At 38.4% G+C, this 17,517-nt stretch overlaps 1 protein-coding gene across 2 annotated transcripts; it reads right to left on the bottom strand.

Annotated features, from left to right (window-relative positions):
• Positions 1–2,526: 2,526 nt before the first annotated feature.
• On the bottom strand, positions 2,527–16,516 carry LOC139965669 (mitochondrial basic amino acids transporter-like). 2 transcript variants are annotated; one of them, XM_071968275.1, is made up of 5 exons: positions 16,358–16,516; positions 9,779–9,889; positions 7,153–7,196; positions 5,919–6,002; positions 2,527–5,297 (listed from the first exon to the last, which is right to left on the bottom strand). In XM_071968275.1, the coding sequence occupies exons 2-5, from the start codon at positions 9,810–9,812 to the stop codon at positions 4,551–4,553; spliced, it is 909 nt and encodes a 302-aa protein (XP_071824376.1). In that variant the 5' UTR covers positions 9,813–9,889; positions 16,358–16,516; the 3' UTR covers positions 2,527–4,550. The 2 variants fall into 2 exon arrangements, with proteins under 2 accessions (XP_071824376.1, XP_071824377.1); XM_071968276.1 differs by having other exon boundaries at positions 16,224–16,361.
• Positions 16,517–17,517: the final 1,001 nt, after the last annotated feature.

Here is a 17,517-nt window from a genome sequence, read left to right as displayed (position 1 = left end):
AAAGGAATAAGTTTACTCGCAAGTTTCGAGGTGGAGATGGCCCGCTTAAAAACTGAGAGGTCAACACAGCCAAGGCACCTAGGCCCAGATTAACCCCTAGGCAAATATGGCTATAGCTTTGAATAGGCCCTTGTTTGTTTCAGGCCCTTGTTTGAGTTAGGCCCTGTAATGTTAACATTCATAATTGAGATTGAGAGCACTTTTTAGGTAAGATGAAATTTCTCCCCTTTTTTGTTATTACTGGATGTTCAGTGTACTGATGTGTACAGTATCATAGCAGATGTTTTAACAATTATATGCAAGATAGGAGGCAAAAAGTCTGAAAATCTACTCCCTTTATTTTGAAGCCCAGTGGAGGGGGATATATTGGAAGTGTTTGTGTAAACTCTGACATAAGAGATCTTACAATTCCTTTTTTTTGGGTAGTTTTTATACTCAAATCTTCAATTGGATATTACTTCTGAAGGAAAGATTAAGTGCTACCTTCACATTAGCTGAAGGGCCTCAATATATGATTAATTTGGGGCCTGATTGATTGTTAGTTGGCCCTTACCATTAGCAGATTATTACAAGCAAAAATAATACCCAAATCAAATACATTTTTTGTCAAATTTCGAACATATGGCATAATTAATAAATACTTCAGAAATCATAAACAGTGTTTCCACATATATATAATCGTTCTGGAAGATTTCATGAATATTCATAAAGTTACTTCCGTGTATGGCAGACACTTGGTCCTCACAAGGGATTTGTTCCAGTATCTAACTCTCAGACATATTCTTCAATGATAATACACATGACATATTATAGATATGATCTTGCCATACTAATTATGTTAAAGATGTAGTTTTGAAAATATATATATGGATAAATATTTCAAATAATTTTGTCCCAAATGATGAATTGATGGTTTTTACAAAACTTGTTTACTTTTATGGTACGTTGTACAGATTTCATATAAATTATGAAGCAGCGCATCACACGATGAAATAATGCAGCAACACTTATGCAAAATGTAATTTAGTAGGCACTTCACAACAGCCTATGCACCTATATATGAAAGGAAAAGGTTCTGTTTGCAGTGAATGACCTGGACGTTACCAATGTAAAATATACATACAATATATATATATACACCCATAAATACTGTACATAAATACATACATACACACACGCAAAAATATCTACATGTGTATGAGTACCCTGTATATAAATGCACCCTTGTGTCGACAATAAATACATTTCCTACGACACATTTTGCATAGATGCAGTAGTTAGTGTAATGAATTTGCCAGTACCAAGGATAAAGGTTAGTTCATTCAAGATTCAAAGACCAGCAACCAACCAGCAGATACATATTACTTGATTGTAAAGATCTCCACACACACCCACCCACCTCATCAATTCTCCAATTAGAAATGAGTACAGCAAAATCGACTCTGTTAATGTGACTATTAATATCTAACGTTTGCATATGATTAAAAATAAACAAGAGTTGCTGGTGGTAAACATTACTATGCAACTGTATCTCTTATCAGTCTATAGTATTCCTTCATAAAAGATACAATTAGTGAGGGGGGAAAAACATGGCTGAGGTTTGTCTACAGGTCATTTTATAAATTACTATAATGTTACAAAAATAACTTTTTAGCCTAAAAATACCACATAAAAAGAACAAATGTTAGTAAACAGTTTTATCTGAAAAAAAAGTAATGTATGTTTCAGAAAATGGCATGTCTTCATAGCCAACAGAAATGCAACAAATATATCTTCGTTTCATTATGACATACATTCTTTATTCTTCTCTTAATACTTTCTTCTGTTACATGATTGAAATGTGAGACTAATATGACTTTATGCAACACATGGTCTATATGGTTAATAAAAAACTCAAATACCCTATAGTTAAGATATAAAAAGAAAGTCATTAGGCTAAGTGACTCCTTGCTACACTATGTTTTAAATGAGAACATTTAATGTCATAATTGCATGCAGGATTTTTCAATTTTGACTGTTGTAGACTCAGAATTTGACTTTTGTATCCTTTCACAGGAAACAGTACAGATGTTTTTCCACATTTAGGATGATTTTAGTACCATTATCAGCACTCATCCAAGTTTCCCATTTGGAGATTCTGCATTCCACCTCATTATCATAGTTTGACCAATGATTGATCTCAAGTGACCTTTGACCTTCAACAAACAGGCACTGCAGGGTTTCCCTACTCAGTGAGGTGGATCCATCTAAATGTCTGGTCTGTATGAAGTTCAACCACCAAACTCACGAATATATACATACACACACACTCTCATCAGCGAGCATTATTTAAATGTCGAAAATTATTTTCTTCAATTGCACCATGTATTATAAATATTTTGTCGTGCCTATTCTAATTTAATTTATTGTCTTTCATTAAGAATGTTTTTTCTTTCACGATACCACTTATGAGTTTACTTTTTGTGCACATGCAAGAGAAATAAAAGAGAAATAAAAAAATAAATAAAAGAAAAGATTCACAGTGAGCCCTTCTGTTGCGGCTGAAACTTGCCCATTATAAAAAAATAAAAAAAAATAAAAAATTAAATGTCAAATCCTGTGAGATCATATGTCAGAAGGTAATAAGCATGAAACCTATCTAGCCTCAGAACTGAAACAAAATAAAGTGATCGCACTCACCCCCACCCCTCCTCCTCAAAGAACAATAAGAAAGAAAAAAATGAAGTCACCTAACACTTAAGTTCATATATATGTCTATTGATCAATATCAAAGTTTCATTCATTTTGGCCTTTTATATATTCATACTGACCATCACATTAAATGCATCACAGCAAAAACCATTTTAATATGGTTATCTAACACTCTTTGGCCCCCCCAAAAAAAGAGTTTTTCTTGGCATCCAAGTGATTTCATAATTAGACGATCTTATGGGATGCGTGAAACAGTGTTACGAGGGCCCATTGTAGCCTAACGCTAGTCACTGCTAGTGAGAAACCTAATGTTATTATATAGAAAGTCTTTAAAATTGCCTACGTGATAAATCAGTATTTGAGAAATTAGGTCGGGTTACCGTGTCAGAATGTTATAATACACGATTGTTCTGGTATATTCCTTATGATGACACGCTGGTCTCGGGTTAACTTCGGTTTACGTGGAATCGAGTGGAAGCTGTGCACGGCATCTTCGTGGATTCTCTGGAACGTTCGCGAGATATGCAAAGGACTTCCGCGAAATAGAGAAACCGGGTCGCGTTGTTACTCAGGTGTATCGAGAAAGATCTGGAGGATTCTTGACATGGCGCATCGTATATAAACCCGCCCAGATCGGAGAGTTGCTCAGTTTCTGAACTGAACGAATACAAGTGACGACACAGATTATACTATTCTACTATATGTCGTCAGTGCTCAACTGCCAGTAGTTTCTGAGGGATTGAGATATCGATAACAAGATTGATTCTACACTTCCATTCAGAAGTTTGAAGAGGACTTTGATGTGAAAGTACAGTGTGCCAGTCTTTATTTCGGAGAAGGTGAAGAATTTCTGTCTCCGTTGAGGAAGTTCGTTACGCCAGGAGTTGGTGGCTATAAAGCTGATTTTTGGACTGACTCTGGTAATATTTAGTCGGCGAGAAGTTCGACTTGTGCTTCACTCGATTGTGGCTGGAAGTCCGTCTTCTATTTCGGAGCATCGCCGGAAAGAAGGTGACTGCTGTTTCTGGGATCGCGAGAAACTTCGTCGAGGACCAGTGAATTTCGCGGTACAACGGACCGAGAATCATCGTCATCAAGGTCGTGGCCGCTGAGGGATATCGCCGTTGGAAGAGACCAGCGTGTTTTAAAGTGTATCCTATCTTGTTAAGTTTGTGAGTAATTTTCTATATATTTGTAATTACCACTTGTTGTTGTTGGTTCAAAATCCATTGTTCAATATAGTTTACGTTCTCATTCAAATTCTCTAGACTCGTCAATTTGTCTGTGTTCCTTACGGAAACGAACCCAGGCTTGTGTCTCGTTAAAAATTAATTATCGAGATCTCTCGCATTCCAACGTAACAACAGAAACATCTGCTTTCTTCTATTGTAATACCTGAAAATGTTCTGATCCTGTACAAGTTCATTGTATCAATTGTTGTGCCTATGATACGCCTTAAAAATGCTCCTTCTCATTTCCTAAAAAGATTATCAGAGAATGCAGCAATACTACCAAAAACCAAAGTTGTCTGTATACATGACAAGGCATTTCTTAGACATTGCAAATCTTTCGTCTAATATTTATTATGTTACTGAGGTTTATATACAAAAGATGTTTTTTTTTGTTTTGTTGGAATTTTTAGCTCCGAGGATTGCTATATTGTCCTTCCAGTTGGCCAGTCAAAAAATTAAGAAACTATTGTGGCCCTCGATCAAAGTTCAAAATGTAGAAAATGCAAAAAGCGTTACTGAATTGGTCCCAAATAAGACTATTAATATGTCTATATACTTTAAAGGTTTAAACAACCAGGAAACGTGTCATGATTTTTGTGCGAATTGTACTAACTCGTATGTTTAACATTACCTAGGGGAATTAGCAGCAGGAGTTACTTCTTCAAAATTCTGGTTCTCTCTCCGAATGAGACGCTTGGTCAGAGTGGCAGTGGCAAATATGGCTGCACAGGTGGGAAAGGCTCTCACCAACGTGACGCCCAGTCCTTTACTGAATACCCGTAACCCTTCCTGTTGATACGATCTCCTGTAGACTTCGCGGTACGAGGAATAAGACTCTCGCTCGCTGCCTCCTCCTCTCTGGAACCTGGTCTTCATCACGTCGTTGGGATACGTGGAGAACCAGTTGACCAGTCCGCTCACGCCACCTGCCAGTAGAAGGCTCCCCACTCCCACCTCTTGCCCCGGAGGTGCATCTTTGCTCAGAGTCCTACACGAGGCTTCAAACACAGTGAAATAGATCCCAAAACCAGGAATGTCCCTAATCAGAGTTAATCCCAATCCTCTGTAGATACCTCGGACACCCTCCGCCCTCAGAATCTTGACGAACGCGTCGATGGAGCCAGCGTATTTTTGCTTCGTACCGGCGTCTTTCCTCTGGCCGATGCCCTGCAGCTGGACTTGGATCTTCGAAATCTCAATTGGGCAAGCCAGCAGACTCTGGATGGCTCCGGCGAACGAACCGGCAAGGAAGTGGCTGGATAGTTTCTCTCCGTCTAGTCTCCGCAGCAAGAATCCGTGGGATCCAAACAGGACCGATGCCAGACAGGCTACGGTGATGACAGGGGTAGCCATACCTTTGTACAATCCAAGGGGCTGTGGAGAAAGTGACAAATAGCGTGGATTAAAACGTTTATTCGACAGGCAGAATTTACTGTGCACTTTACAGAGCAGACACAAATATTCTGTATTTGCTAGTTGAGAAGCCCATCTCAAATACACCTGGATAGGCTTAAATTAGAAAGAGGGGGGTTAAACCCAGATGGATATGAGATGAATGTTCTTCAATAACATTCCCTTTTTTAAATCATAATGCTGGTTTTGTCCTTGAAATTCTGATATAAAATAGAATGAGCTTTACCTAAAATGAAAATGTTCAATGGTTTAAAGGGTTCATCTGGGTACATCATAGAGATAACAAAAAAACACAGGGAGGGGAGGTGAGGGAGTGGGGGGAGGCTCAAACAGCTGGCTAGAATAATGTTAACTTGATGTATTTTATTTTGTGGTGGGTTGTGTCATTCTGACCTACCCGTATTATATTCATCAATAATGAGATGTTCCTCAACCTAAAAAAAAAACTAAATGTTAACTGCTCTTATTTAGCCAGTTATGGACCATTTTTAATCTATGACCAAAAATCTTGCGACCCTTAAATTTCATGTTTGATACAGTAGCTGAACAGTATGCTGCTATCATTGCTATCAAATCACTCACCGATTCTGATCGTATTATCTGGCCGAAGCAGTGAATCGCTCCCCTGTACCTCGGTTTGACAGGATCTTGTGTCTGCAGTCGAATCTAGGGTGGGATAGATATGACGAGATGCGGTTTATTCATGTCACGATGACATATCCAATTAATTGTTCAAATTAATTAATCAATAGTTGAAATGCAAATTTTGAGGACCGTGCAATATATGACTCGACACCTGTTGGCGTCGAGTTACTGTATGGTACAAAGTGTATCTTCTGAATCAAATCGGAATCAAAGTGTTACCTTAAAATCAAAGTGTTACCCTTGAAATCAAAGTGTTACCCTTGAAATCAAAGTGTTACCCTTGAAATCAAAGTGTTACCCTTGAAATCAAAGTGTTACCCTTGAAATCAAAGTGTTACCCTTGAAATCAAAGTGTTACCCTTGATTCCCCCTTGAAATTAAAGTGTTACCTTAAAATCAAAGTGTTACCCTTGAAATTAATGTGTTACCTTGAAATCAAAGTGTTACCCTTGAATACACTACCTCCAAACTAAAATGCAAAATTTCAAAAGGATGTTTAAACATAATTTGACCTCAGGATTCTACACTTTAATACTCTGGTTTTAATTACAACGTCCATGGTGAACTTTTCCTGCACGACACATATGGTAACACATGCTTGCTATAAATTTGACAGTTGGCTACTGTATGCTATTTTGCAAGGTTGTGTAAATGCCAAATGGCAACATAACTAATACTCTAATTAACAGATTTATGGGATTTTCACACAAAAACACTTTTTAAGTTTTATATTCCACCATCCTTTAATTGCATTTAATAGGCATGCTTCTCCTCGTCAAAACAAACATGCACAGAACTATCATTAACACATGGCAATGGATGTAATTCACACTGGAAACTAAAGAAGAGTTAGGCTATCTGATAAATCTATATGGTCTACTTCTCAGACTGTTGTTAGTGAAAACCTTGAAATTGCATGCATTAGAATTGACTTGGTTAACTAGGATATCAGTATCCAGTCTCACACTATTTGCAAAGTATTAAACTAGATTTAGAAGGGAGAGGAAAGTGGATATTGACCTGAAGTAAGGCAGCGAGGAGAAAAGGTGGGGGGGGGCACAGTTCTAAAATGTTACCAAATGTTGTAGGATAGGTAGATTTGAGTGCATACATAGAACAGAGACAGGTAAGAGAGGAGTGAAGTAGATCTACTATAAAGACATAACGTTACCTTCACTGTATCAAAAGGATGGCCAACCAAGACTCCTGCCACACCTGGTGAAAAGACGAGAAATTAGTAGTGAAATGATCATTCTGAAGATTAGCACCCCCAACCTTGTGGTTCTCGAAAAGAAATATAACCTTTTCATCACTTTAAATATATATATAAATATCAAGTCTTCTGCAGCCTTAGATGAAACACAATTTCCTTGTCTTCTCATTTCATACCTTATACCACGATATCAAGTCTATGATAGGTTGTACCCATTAAGAAGAATGTAATTAAGTTTTACTACTTACTAAACACTTTAACCATTGAAAACCTACAAAAAACCTACTGTGCTACAGTACATCAAAAAGTAATCTTATTCATGGTGACTCGACATTCATCCAGACCAGCATTTTTTGAACATGGGATGCACACCCCCCTCCCATTCCCCAAGGGTGCAAGACAGGTCTCCAGAGGGTATTAAAATATAGGCATTAGCCACAAATATATAACAAAAGGCATTCAATCACAGCTAGAATGAAAGGGGCACACATTGTTTTTGTCTCAATTGCCAAGGGGTTGCAAGAAACAGAAGAGACATATTAAGAAACACTATTTAGAATGTATACTTAACACCAATATAGTTAGTACCGAACAAAACCAACAGGAACGTGCGATGAGTACGGGCACACAGCTCTAACTTCACAGAGATTTGAAAGTAGTATTTCTCCCATTTGAAGCAGCAAAGTGATAAATTTTGTGGAAAATATGTTAATAATTGGACGAGCAATCATTAAAAGCGAACATGACAAACATTATTACAGAATGTTGGTTTTCTTGTAACATGATTGCAACTCACCTGTAAATCTTGTTGTACGAGCTAGCCAGCTTTCGCAAAACGGTAACGTGACATTGACGAAGGCACGAGTACGTCTGCAGGCATGCATGCTTGTACATGATTAATGACGTATGTATCTTTAATCATGGGTGAATCATGACGTAAATCCTGGAGCACACAGTAAATTGCTAGCTTCGATACAACTTCATGAGAATTTGCACAACTAAGTATACTATTTTTCTTTTATGCTGTCCTTTTGACCAAGTTTTAACAACCCTGTTTGACTTTGATAAAACAACTAACAGGTGTTAGCAGTTCAGTTCTACATATCAGATGAGATGATATGAAACAACTTCTTGCCAACCGTTGTTGACATATTTACAACCTTATTACAGAAAGCAAACTCAAGTATAATCAAGCTGGCCATAAAAAAAAACATTTCCTTTTCCTTTCAGGTGTTTTTTATTCATCACTAGATATTGTTTTTATATGTTTGATATTCTGCCAGACGATTACACGCTGCATCTAGTCTTTAACGCCACATTCCCAATGTAAGAAGGCAGGAAGGAACAAACCTCAAAAGTACGGGTAGGGGGGCAAAGAACGATGTACTGCACAGTGAATAATTTCATCCGGTATCGCATCGCAAAATGCTATGATGCAAAATGGGCAAATTGCTTTACAAAGATGCGTTGCAGTGTTTGTACATGTACACAACAATGTTCATAGCCTCAAAAACTGCTATGCAAAATGGGCAAATTGCTATGCAAACTGTGCAAAGATGTGTAGCAGTGTTTGTACATGCACAGGACAATGTTCATAGCCTCAAAAACTGCTTTGCAAAATGGGCAAATTGCTATGCAAACTGTGCAAAGATGCATAGCAGTGTTTGTACATGCACAGGACAATGTTAATAGCCTCAAAAACTGCTATACAAAATGGGCAAATTGCTATGCAAACTGTGCAAAGACGCACATCAGTGTTTATACATGAACAGGACATTGTTCATAGCCTCAAAAACTGCCATGGAAAAATTTTAACACTAAATTTTTTGAATTATTTTTTTTCAGTTATGAAGCATTTTGCTTGACACAAGAGACAATTGAAGAAGGTCAATTTGTGATAAACACAAAGCAAATGATTACGTAAAGATTGTGTGTGGAATTGATGATATGGTACTGGCCATCTGAACACAAATCAGGTCATACTACTGTAGGTCTAGACTCAAGAGTACCACAAATTTTAGGTAATGCACAGGTCACAGAATGCCCCTTTGACCACACACTATGACATACAAAAAAATACCAGAGATCTACATTTGGAACACCAAACCAGGACAAGGTTACCGACTCGAAAAAACCAACTGTCTACGAAAGCACTCTCAAAGGGCAAGAAAATGCAGAGGCTGACTTGAAACTAAACTATCCAATTCTTGGTGAGTTCTGTAACTACACAAAAGATAGGCCTCTAGGTATTAACATGCATTATTTGCTTTCACTAACTGGAGCAAAACCCTGTCTCTCTCGTACATAAATTGATAAATAGTTAGCCGGTGCAGTTCAGTGGCTGTCAATTTTCACTATTTGGCCATTTTTTATTCATATAGGAATAGAATGCACTGCTGTACTATGTATGTACCATACGGTCTGTATCACAACTTGCAACATGAACGAATGAATGAAGTTTACATCAGCAAAATTTGTTGCAAGATTGTTTTGTATTATAATGTAAGTCAAATGATTGGGTAACCATGTATCTTCAGTTCACATCAAATGGACTGATAATACAAAGCATAAAATGTCTAAATACCTCCATTAAGCCCAGCAATGAAGTCAGCAGCCATTGGTTTATATCTAGTCTTCCAGGAATATTAGGATCCTTCCATTAAGTTGTCTCTGCTGGCTGGATGACTTGGAAATGCTGGTATCGAAATGAAGTGAAAACAAATTTCATTTAGAACTAATCTCTAGGAAACCTCATAGCATGGCAAAGATTAGAAAAAAGAAAGGAAAAGGCCTGACCCAACTTATGCTTCTTGCTGAGACTTACTCGCTGAGACTCAGGATCTAGGGTTACAGTTTACAGATTTAAAATTTCATTATCATGCATTCAAACTCAACTGTCTAAATAATCACTTTGACCAGAACAAAATTGACCAAACCATATTTTCAATGTCCATTACATGTTTGATGTGGCTTGTTAGTGTTGACTTTGTTTTCACCTCTTTCTACAGGATCACTGGTGGGGTTTTTGAGTGTTAGTGTTGGACTATATATATTTTTAATCAAGCGAATATTCAAGTGAACAATCAAGTGAACAATCAAGTGAACCTTCCAGTGATTCTTCAAGTGAACATTCAAGTGAACATTCAAGTGAACTTTCAAGTGAACTTTCAAGGGAACATTATGGTGAACTAGTGTATATACAAATAGTGAGTGTATTTATATTAGCGTGTGTAAAGGAACTCAGAACAGTTTGTTTTAATTTTAATACCCTCTTTAACATGGTAGCAGAGCGAGGTTGCTGAAATAAACACAATGGCGAATTATAAGACCCCACCAGTCTTTAGTGAAGCAAAACCATATTCAAGATGGATTGAAGAAGTTAAAGCATGGCAAGAAGTTACCGACCTTAAGAAAGAGAAGCATGGCTTAGCCGTAGCTCTATCATTACCAGAAGAAGGAGCTAAATCTATCAGAGATAAAGTGTTTAACGAAATTAATCTGGAGGACTTGAAGAAGGAAACTGGTGTTTCCACTCTTATCAAATTCATGGACAATGTTTTTAAGAAGGATGAGCTATCAGCTGCATATGAGGCATATACCTCATTTGACTGTTACAGGAGACAGACAGAGACAACAATGGAGGAATTTGTGACAGAATTTGAGAAGTTGTACAATAAAACAAAGAAATACAAGATGGAGCTACCCAAACCAGTCCTCGCATTCAAACTTCTTGAGAGTGCTCAATTAGAGCACAAAGACCGACAATTGGTGTTTACTGCAGTGGACTATAAAGAACCTGATAAGATGTTTGAGCAAATGCAGAACTCCTTGAAGAAATTCTTTGGGCAACAATCAATGCCTCCACCTGAGGCTAAAGAAGGAGTGGCTGTCAAGACAGAGCCAACATTCCTTACAACACAAGAGACAGCTTTCTTTACTGGAAGAGGGGGCTATAGAGTAACAGGGCATGGAAGATATGGTTACAGACAGACAGGTGCTCCAAATTATGAGAGACCAAACACTTCTGGAAGAGGTCGAGGCAGTAGAGGAGGTGGGCGAAATATGAGGGGCACTACAAAACACTTTAACCCTATTGGCCCTGATGGTTATCCATTAAAGTGCAGTAGCTGTGAGTCAATCAGACATCTGCTGAAAGATTGTCCTGATTCTTATGAAAATATGCAGAAGAGGGTGTTTAAGGCAGATGTTAAGGACGAAGAGGCTGTTTTGTTTACGGGTGATAAACAAATAGAGACAGAAGTTCTAATGAATGAGGCTGTGGGTGCTGCCATCCTTCATAGTGCATGTAGTTCTACCGTGGCTGGTCAGTCTTGGATGACATGTTATCTGGATATGCTTGATGAAGAGAAACAGGCCAGAGTGATGAGAAGTAAGAGTGACACGGTTTTCAAATTTGGTGGTGGGAAGCGCTTGAAGTCCATAGAAAAAGTCACCATTCCCTGTGAAATTGCAGGGGTCAAATGCCAAATAACCACAGATGTTGTAGACAGTGATATTCCCCTCCTCCTTGGTAAACCAGCAATGAAGAAAGCTAAAGTGAAACTTGATTTGGAGAATGATTGTGCCACAATCTTTGGAGAAACAGTTGAACTACAGTGTACCTCATCTGGGCATTACTGCGTCCCCATAGTTGAAACTACCATGCCCATTGGTGATACAGTTGAAGCTTTACTGTCAGTAGATGAGAAGAGTACAGAAGAAAACAGAAAAAGAATTGAAAAGCTGCACAAGCAGTTTGCTCACCCGACTGCACAGAAGCTAAAATACCTGTTGGAAGAAGCTGATGTGTCTGACAAGACAACTTTGGATTTAGTTGATGATGTTGTCTCTAAGTGTGAAGTCTGCAAGCAATACAAAAAGACACCACCAAGGCCTGTAGTTGGTCTACCTTTGGCCAAAGAGTTTAATGAAGTGGTGGCATTAGATCTCGAAGAGTGGAAGAGTGGCATATACTTTCTACATATTACTGATGTCGAAACACGTTTTAGTGTTGCTGGTGTTATTCGTCACAAGACCCCAAAGGTGGTTATTGAGAAGGTGATGAAACTATGGATTGGAAGTGGTATGGGTGCACCCAAAAAGTTTCTCTCAGATAATGGTGGAGAATTTGCCAATGAAGAATTCAGAGACATGGCTGAAAACCTAAATATCGAGATATGGAATACTGCAGAATACAGTCCTTGGCAAAATGGCCTTTGTGAGAGAAATCATGCTGTTGTTGATAATTGTGTTGAGAAGATCTTGGAGGACTACCCCAACATGGATATAGAACTTGCTCTTGTGTGGGCTGTGAATGCAAAAAACTCATTGCAGATGGTGTACGGATATAGTCCCTATCAGCTGGTGTTCGGTAGAAATCCCAATCTACCGTCTGTACTGACTGACAAAGCTCCAGCTTTACATGGCACTACAGTGAGTGAAATCTTTGCAAAGCATTTAAATGTGCTTCATTCAAGCCGTAAAGCATTTATTCAAGCTGAAGCCTCAGAGAAAATCAGACGGGCACTCCGACATAAGATAAGAAGCTCTGGTGAAGTGTACCAACCTGGTGACAAGGTGTTTTACAAGCGAGATGGTAGTACCAAATGGAGAGGACCAGGTAAAGTCTTGGGACAAGATGGTAAGGTGGTATTTGTTCGCCATGGTAGTGTATATGTAAGGGTGCATCCCTGCAGATTAACAAGAGTTGGTGAAGAGTTCAACAAATCATCTGAAAGTGATCTCAGGCATGAGTTACCCAATGAAGGGAATGATGATGGTTCCCAACATGAATCAAAGAGTGAAGTTGAAGACATGCCTGTTCATCCAACAGTGGAGGAAGATGATAATGTTGACATTCCTCAAACTGTTACAGGAGATGATAATGAGGAAAGAGATGCTACCAAAAATCAACATCAAGTTTACCAGAGGAACAGAATACACTCTGTTCAAACACTACCAAAGGTGAAACAGAATATCACATACTTACCAACAGGTAAAGACACATGGACTGAATGTGAGATTGTAAGGAGATCAGGAAAGGCCACAGGAAAATACCGTAACTGGTTTTATGTGAAGAATAAAGATGGTTCAGATATTCAAGAACTTGATTTTGAAAATGATGTGGAAGACTGGAAGGTAATAGAACACAGTTCAAATGAGGCAGACATTTCTAGCTCCACGGAAGAGGCTAATGTAGTTTTCATACCAGTTCACAGGCATGAAGAGGCAGAAGTTAAACTGGCTAAAAATGAGGAGCTAACAAATTGGACGAAATTTCAGGTTTATAAAGAAATAGAGGACTGTGGACAGCTGGCAATCTCAACTAGATGGGTGATAACAGAGAAGTCAGTTGATGGTAAGAAGATTGCTAAAGCCAGACTTGTGGCACGTGGTTTTGAGGAGCAAAAATGTGTACAAGCTGACTCTCCAACAGTTTCAAAAGAGACTTTAAAAGTTTTCCTTGCACTTGCATCCACACACTCCTGGAGATGTCATTCCATTGATATCAAAGCTGCTTTTCTACAAGGTAATGAGATCAACCGTGAGATGTTTTTAAGACCACCTAAAGAGGCGAATGCTCATGGCAAAGTGTGGAAATTAAGGAAGTGTGTTTATGGTTTAAATGATGCTTCTAGAAACTGGTATTTCAGCGTTCGAGATGAACTTAACAAACTTGGATGTTCCTGTTCAGAAGTAGACTTGGCATTATTTTACTGGCATCATGGCGACAAACTTAGTGGTATGCTCATAATGCATGTGGATGATTTTCTATGGGCTGGAACAGAAGACTTTAAGAGAATGGTGGTAGATAAGATAAAGTCTGCTTTCAAGATAGGCAAAGAAGCAGAGGGAGCTTTTCGATACATTGGACTAGAGATTGCCCATGATGTAGATGGCATTGTGCTCACACAAAATTCCTACATAGAATCCATAACAGAGATCCCAGTTCCAGCAGCTAGAGTGGCACAAAAGGAATTTCTAATAAAACAAAGTGAAGTCACACAATTAAGAGGTGCCATTGGTCAGGTGCAGTGGGCATCCAATCAAACCAGACCTGATATAAGTTATGATGCCCTGGAACTTAGTACTACAACAAAGGAACCGAAGGTGAAAGACTTATTACAGGCCAACAAAGTGATCAAAAAGATAAAGATGAGGCAAAGTCGCATCCTATTCCCTAATCTTGGTGACCAAGAACAACTGAGGTTAGTTGTGTACTGTGATGCATCATATGCAAACTTACAAGATGGAGTGTCCAGTGCTGGTGGTCATATAGTGTTACTAAAGGGAAAGGACAACATTTCTTGTCCGTTGGCATGGCGATCTGGAAAGATTAGAAGAGTTGTAAGAAGCACTTTAGCAGCAGAGGCGCTATCAATGGCGGATGGCCTGGATTCAGCGTTTTGCCTTGGTTATCTTTTGTCAGAGGTGATTTTCAACAAACCCAAGAAAAACATGATACCCATTGATGTGTGCACGGACAATAAATCTTTGTTTGAGAACATTCACTCTACCAAAGTTGTGAGTGAAAAGCGTCTGAGGGTAGAGATAGGTAGTATCAAGGAGATGTTGCACAAAGGAGAACTTTCTAGAGTTAGTTGGATTGAGAGCAGTGATCAGATTTCCAATTGTATGACAAAGCATTGTGCGTCTTGCAAGAGTCTCATGGACATCTTACAGATGGGAAACTTACAGTGTCATAGTGATTTACATTAGTGTCTCACCAGTTGATCCTTTTGTTTTTGAAAAGAAGAAAGGGGAGTTTTGTTAGTGTTGACTTTGTTTTCACCTCTTTCTACAGGATCACTGGTGGGGTTTTTGAGTGTTAGTGTTGGACTATATATATTTTTAATCAAGCGAATATTCAAGTGAACAATCAAGTGAACCTTCCAGTGATTCTTCAAGTGAACATTCAAGTGAACATTCAAGTGAACTTTCAAGTGAACTTTCAAGGGAACATTATGGTGAACTAGTGTATATACAAATAGTGAGTGTATTTATATTAGCGTGTGTAAAGGAACTCAGAACAGTTTGTTTTAATTTTAATACCCTCTTTAACATGGCTGAACATTCAAGCTCATGTGGCCTTCAATGTTCTTATAAACCTGGTCACCAAACATAGCCTACTAGTACTAGCAGTTGCAAATTAGTCCCGGCAAATAAGGAATGTGCAATTTGATGGCAACTAATGCTTCAAAGGTTCCAACAAAATTACTGTTGAACATGATCAAGTTTGGTTTTTCTTTATAGCGTACTGGTGTGTGGGAAGGGGAGAAACATACGTTTGTTTTAAGAAATGTATGAGGTGCCTGTGATTATACATGTGTGACCTTCGCCTCCTGACATTGTTCATCCTTATGTGGACCTAGGCCTGTCTAGCCTGTAATGCGAGGGGTCAAAATTCCTGTGGATTTCATATCACTACTGAGGTCCATTCATACTCGTCCACAACCAAGGTTAAGCCTGACTCTAACTTAACACTAACATTATTCTTGTATCTTGACTGGGCCTATATCACATAGGCTACTATATCCTGGGCAAACTTAAGCCTAATGTTAGACCCAGCCCTGGGCTAACAACACTAAGTGACTAACTGTTACTAGGCCTAGGCCGTAATACTCAGGCTACCTTAGTGCCTACGCCAGATAAAGGCTTAGAAAGTTAAGAGTTAGACTTAGCCTAGAGAACATTGTAACCTAAGCTAGGCTTTATTGTTACACTTGAGATACACTATAGTTGCATACACGTTATGTCAGCATTTTTCGAGTATATATATGTTCTAGTAGCCTTAACTATATATACCTTCATAACAGGTTAGATAAGTTTCGTATCGCCAATTAGCTAACATAGTAACAAGCATGCACATGTAACATGGATGTCGGCACATGATTACGCAATCATCTGTAGTAAATAGAATAAATTTGGGAAGATGTGCCCAGCCCATAGAAATTGATTCAATTTCTATCGCCCAGCCTAAGTTAAGCCTAACTTAACTGCAATACAAGAGCACATGCAGGCTGACTTGCCTTTACGCCTGGAATGAATTTTCAAGTCTGTCTAAGAAAGCGCTGTAAAGTCAAACCATGGAGCTATAAACAGACTCCATGGTCAAACTGTATTACAATGTGATCATCGAGTTTTTCAAAGCCGACGGTCTTACCTTGTTTCTCGACAGATCAGTCACCGCATTAACATTACGTTGAGCCTCGAGGTAAGTTTAGTTGAGTTACACTGTTTCAGCTGCAGCGCGGCAAGTTCAAGGCCAGTGCAAAATTTAACAGCAAGGGACGTACGTGTGTGTAAATCTGTTTTATTGGTAGCCGTTAGGGACAAAAAGAATAAGAAACGAAAATAGCCAAGAGAGATGATACATGGCATGACGGAAACACGATAGGCTATACTTGTAGTAATAGGGACTTTTGTAAAAAGTTTATAGATGGAATCGTACCTGAGCGGGGGGGGGGGGGGGGGGACGGATATAAAGATAACTTGTACTTTATCTAGTAAATACACTTGTTATAGAGATCGTTCTGAATAAACCGATATAAAGGCAATAATCACGCTACTAGAATGACTGCTTTATCTTTTTCTTGAGCTTCCCTCTAAATTAACATGGAATTGTTACAAGAAATAAGACAGCAAGTGTTTTGCAAGATCTGCAAAATTATGCTAAATACAGAATAAGAAAGTCAATAAACGTACTAAAGCTAAATCATCTTTATTGATTTGTTGGTAACATTTAAATCAAAGCTGTTAGTTGTGGTTAGTTTCCTTCTTGACTATTTGATCAAGTGATTATATATATTATAATATTTTTTTGTTCGTTTGTTCTTTTTGTTTTATTCTTATTTTAAATGAAAACAGATACCAGACATGACTGATGGAAGTTAAATGTCATTAAGAAAAATGATGCGTACTAAGGCTGTTGGTGTCTTGCCCATTGATGTAATCATCAATGATCAACCAGTAATGCAATATCGTAACCACTACTGTAACGCATTGCCAGCAGTAATATGCAAACAACTAATGCAACAAAAACCAACTGCTAACATAACAGTAATGAATCATGCACTACTGTAATAAAAAGCCAACCAGCAACCAGTACTGTAAATTAATAACCAGTCGTGCAATAAAATGTAACAGAAGATGAAGAGAGAAATATAGGGGTGGGTAGATGGCTAATAACCACTGGTGATTCTACACCAGTGGAGGGATATCGGGAGTTTCAAATAGAATACTTCGCCCCCACCCCATCCCCCCCCCCAAGGCCCAAACCGACCACCTCACCCTATTCCCTCTACCAAAAATTTGAAACTTTTT

This window comes from Apostichopus japonicus, chromosome 3, assembly GCF_037975245.1.
Source record: "Apostichopus japonicus isolate 1M-3 chromosome 3, ASM3797524v1, whole genome shotgun sequence".
Taxonomy (NCBI): domain Eukaryota; kingdom Metazoa; phylum Echinodermata; class Holothuroidea; order Aspidochirotida; family Stichopodidae; genus Apostichopus; species Apostichopus japonicus.
The sequence above is the reverse complement of the archived record's forward strand: the minus strand, read 5'-3'. Positions and strand labels throughout refer to the sequence as shown.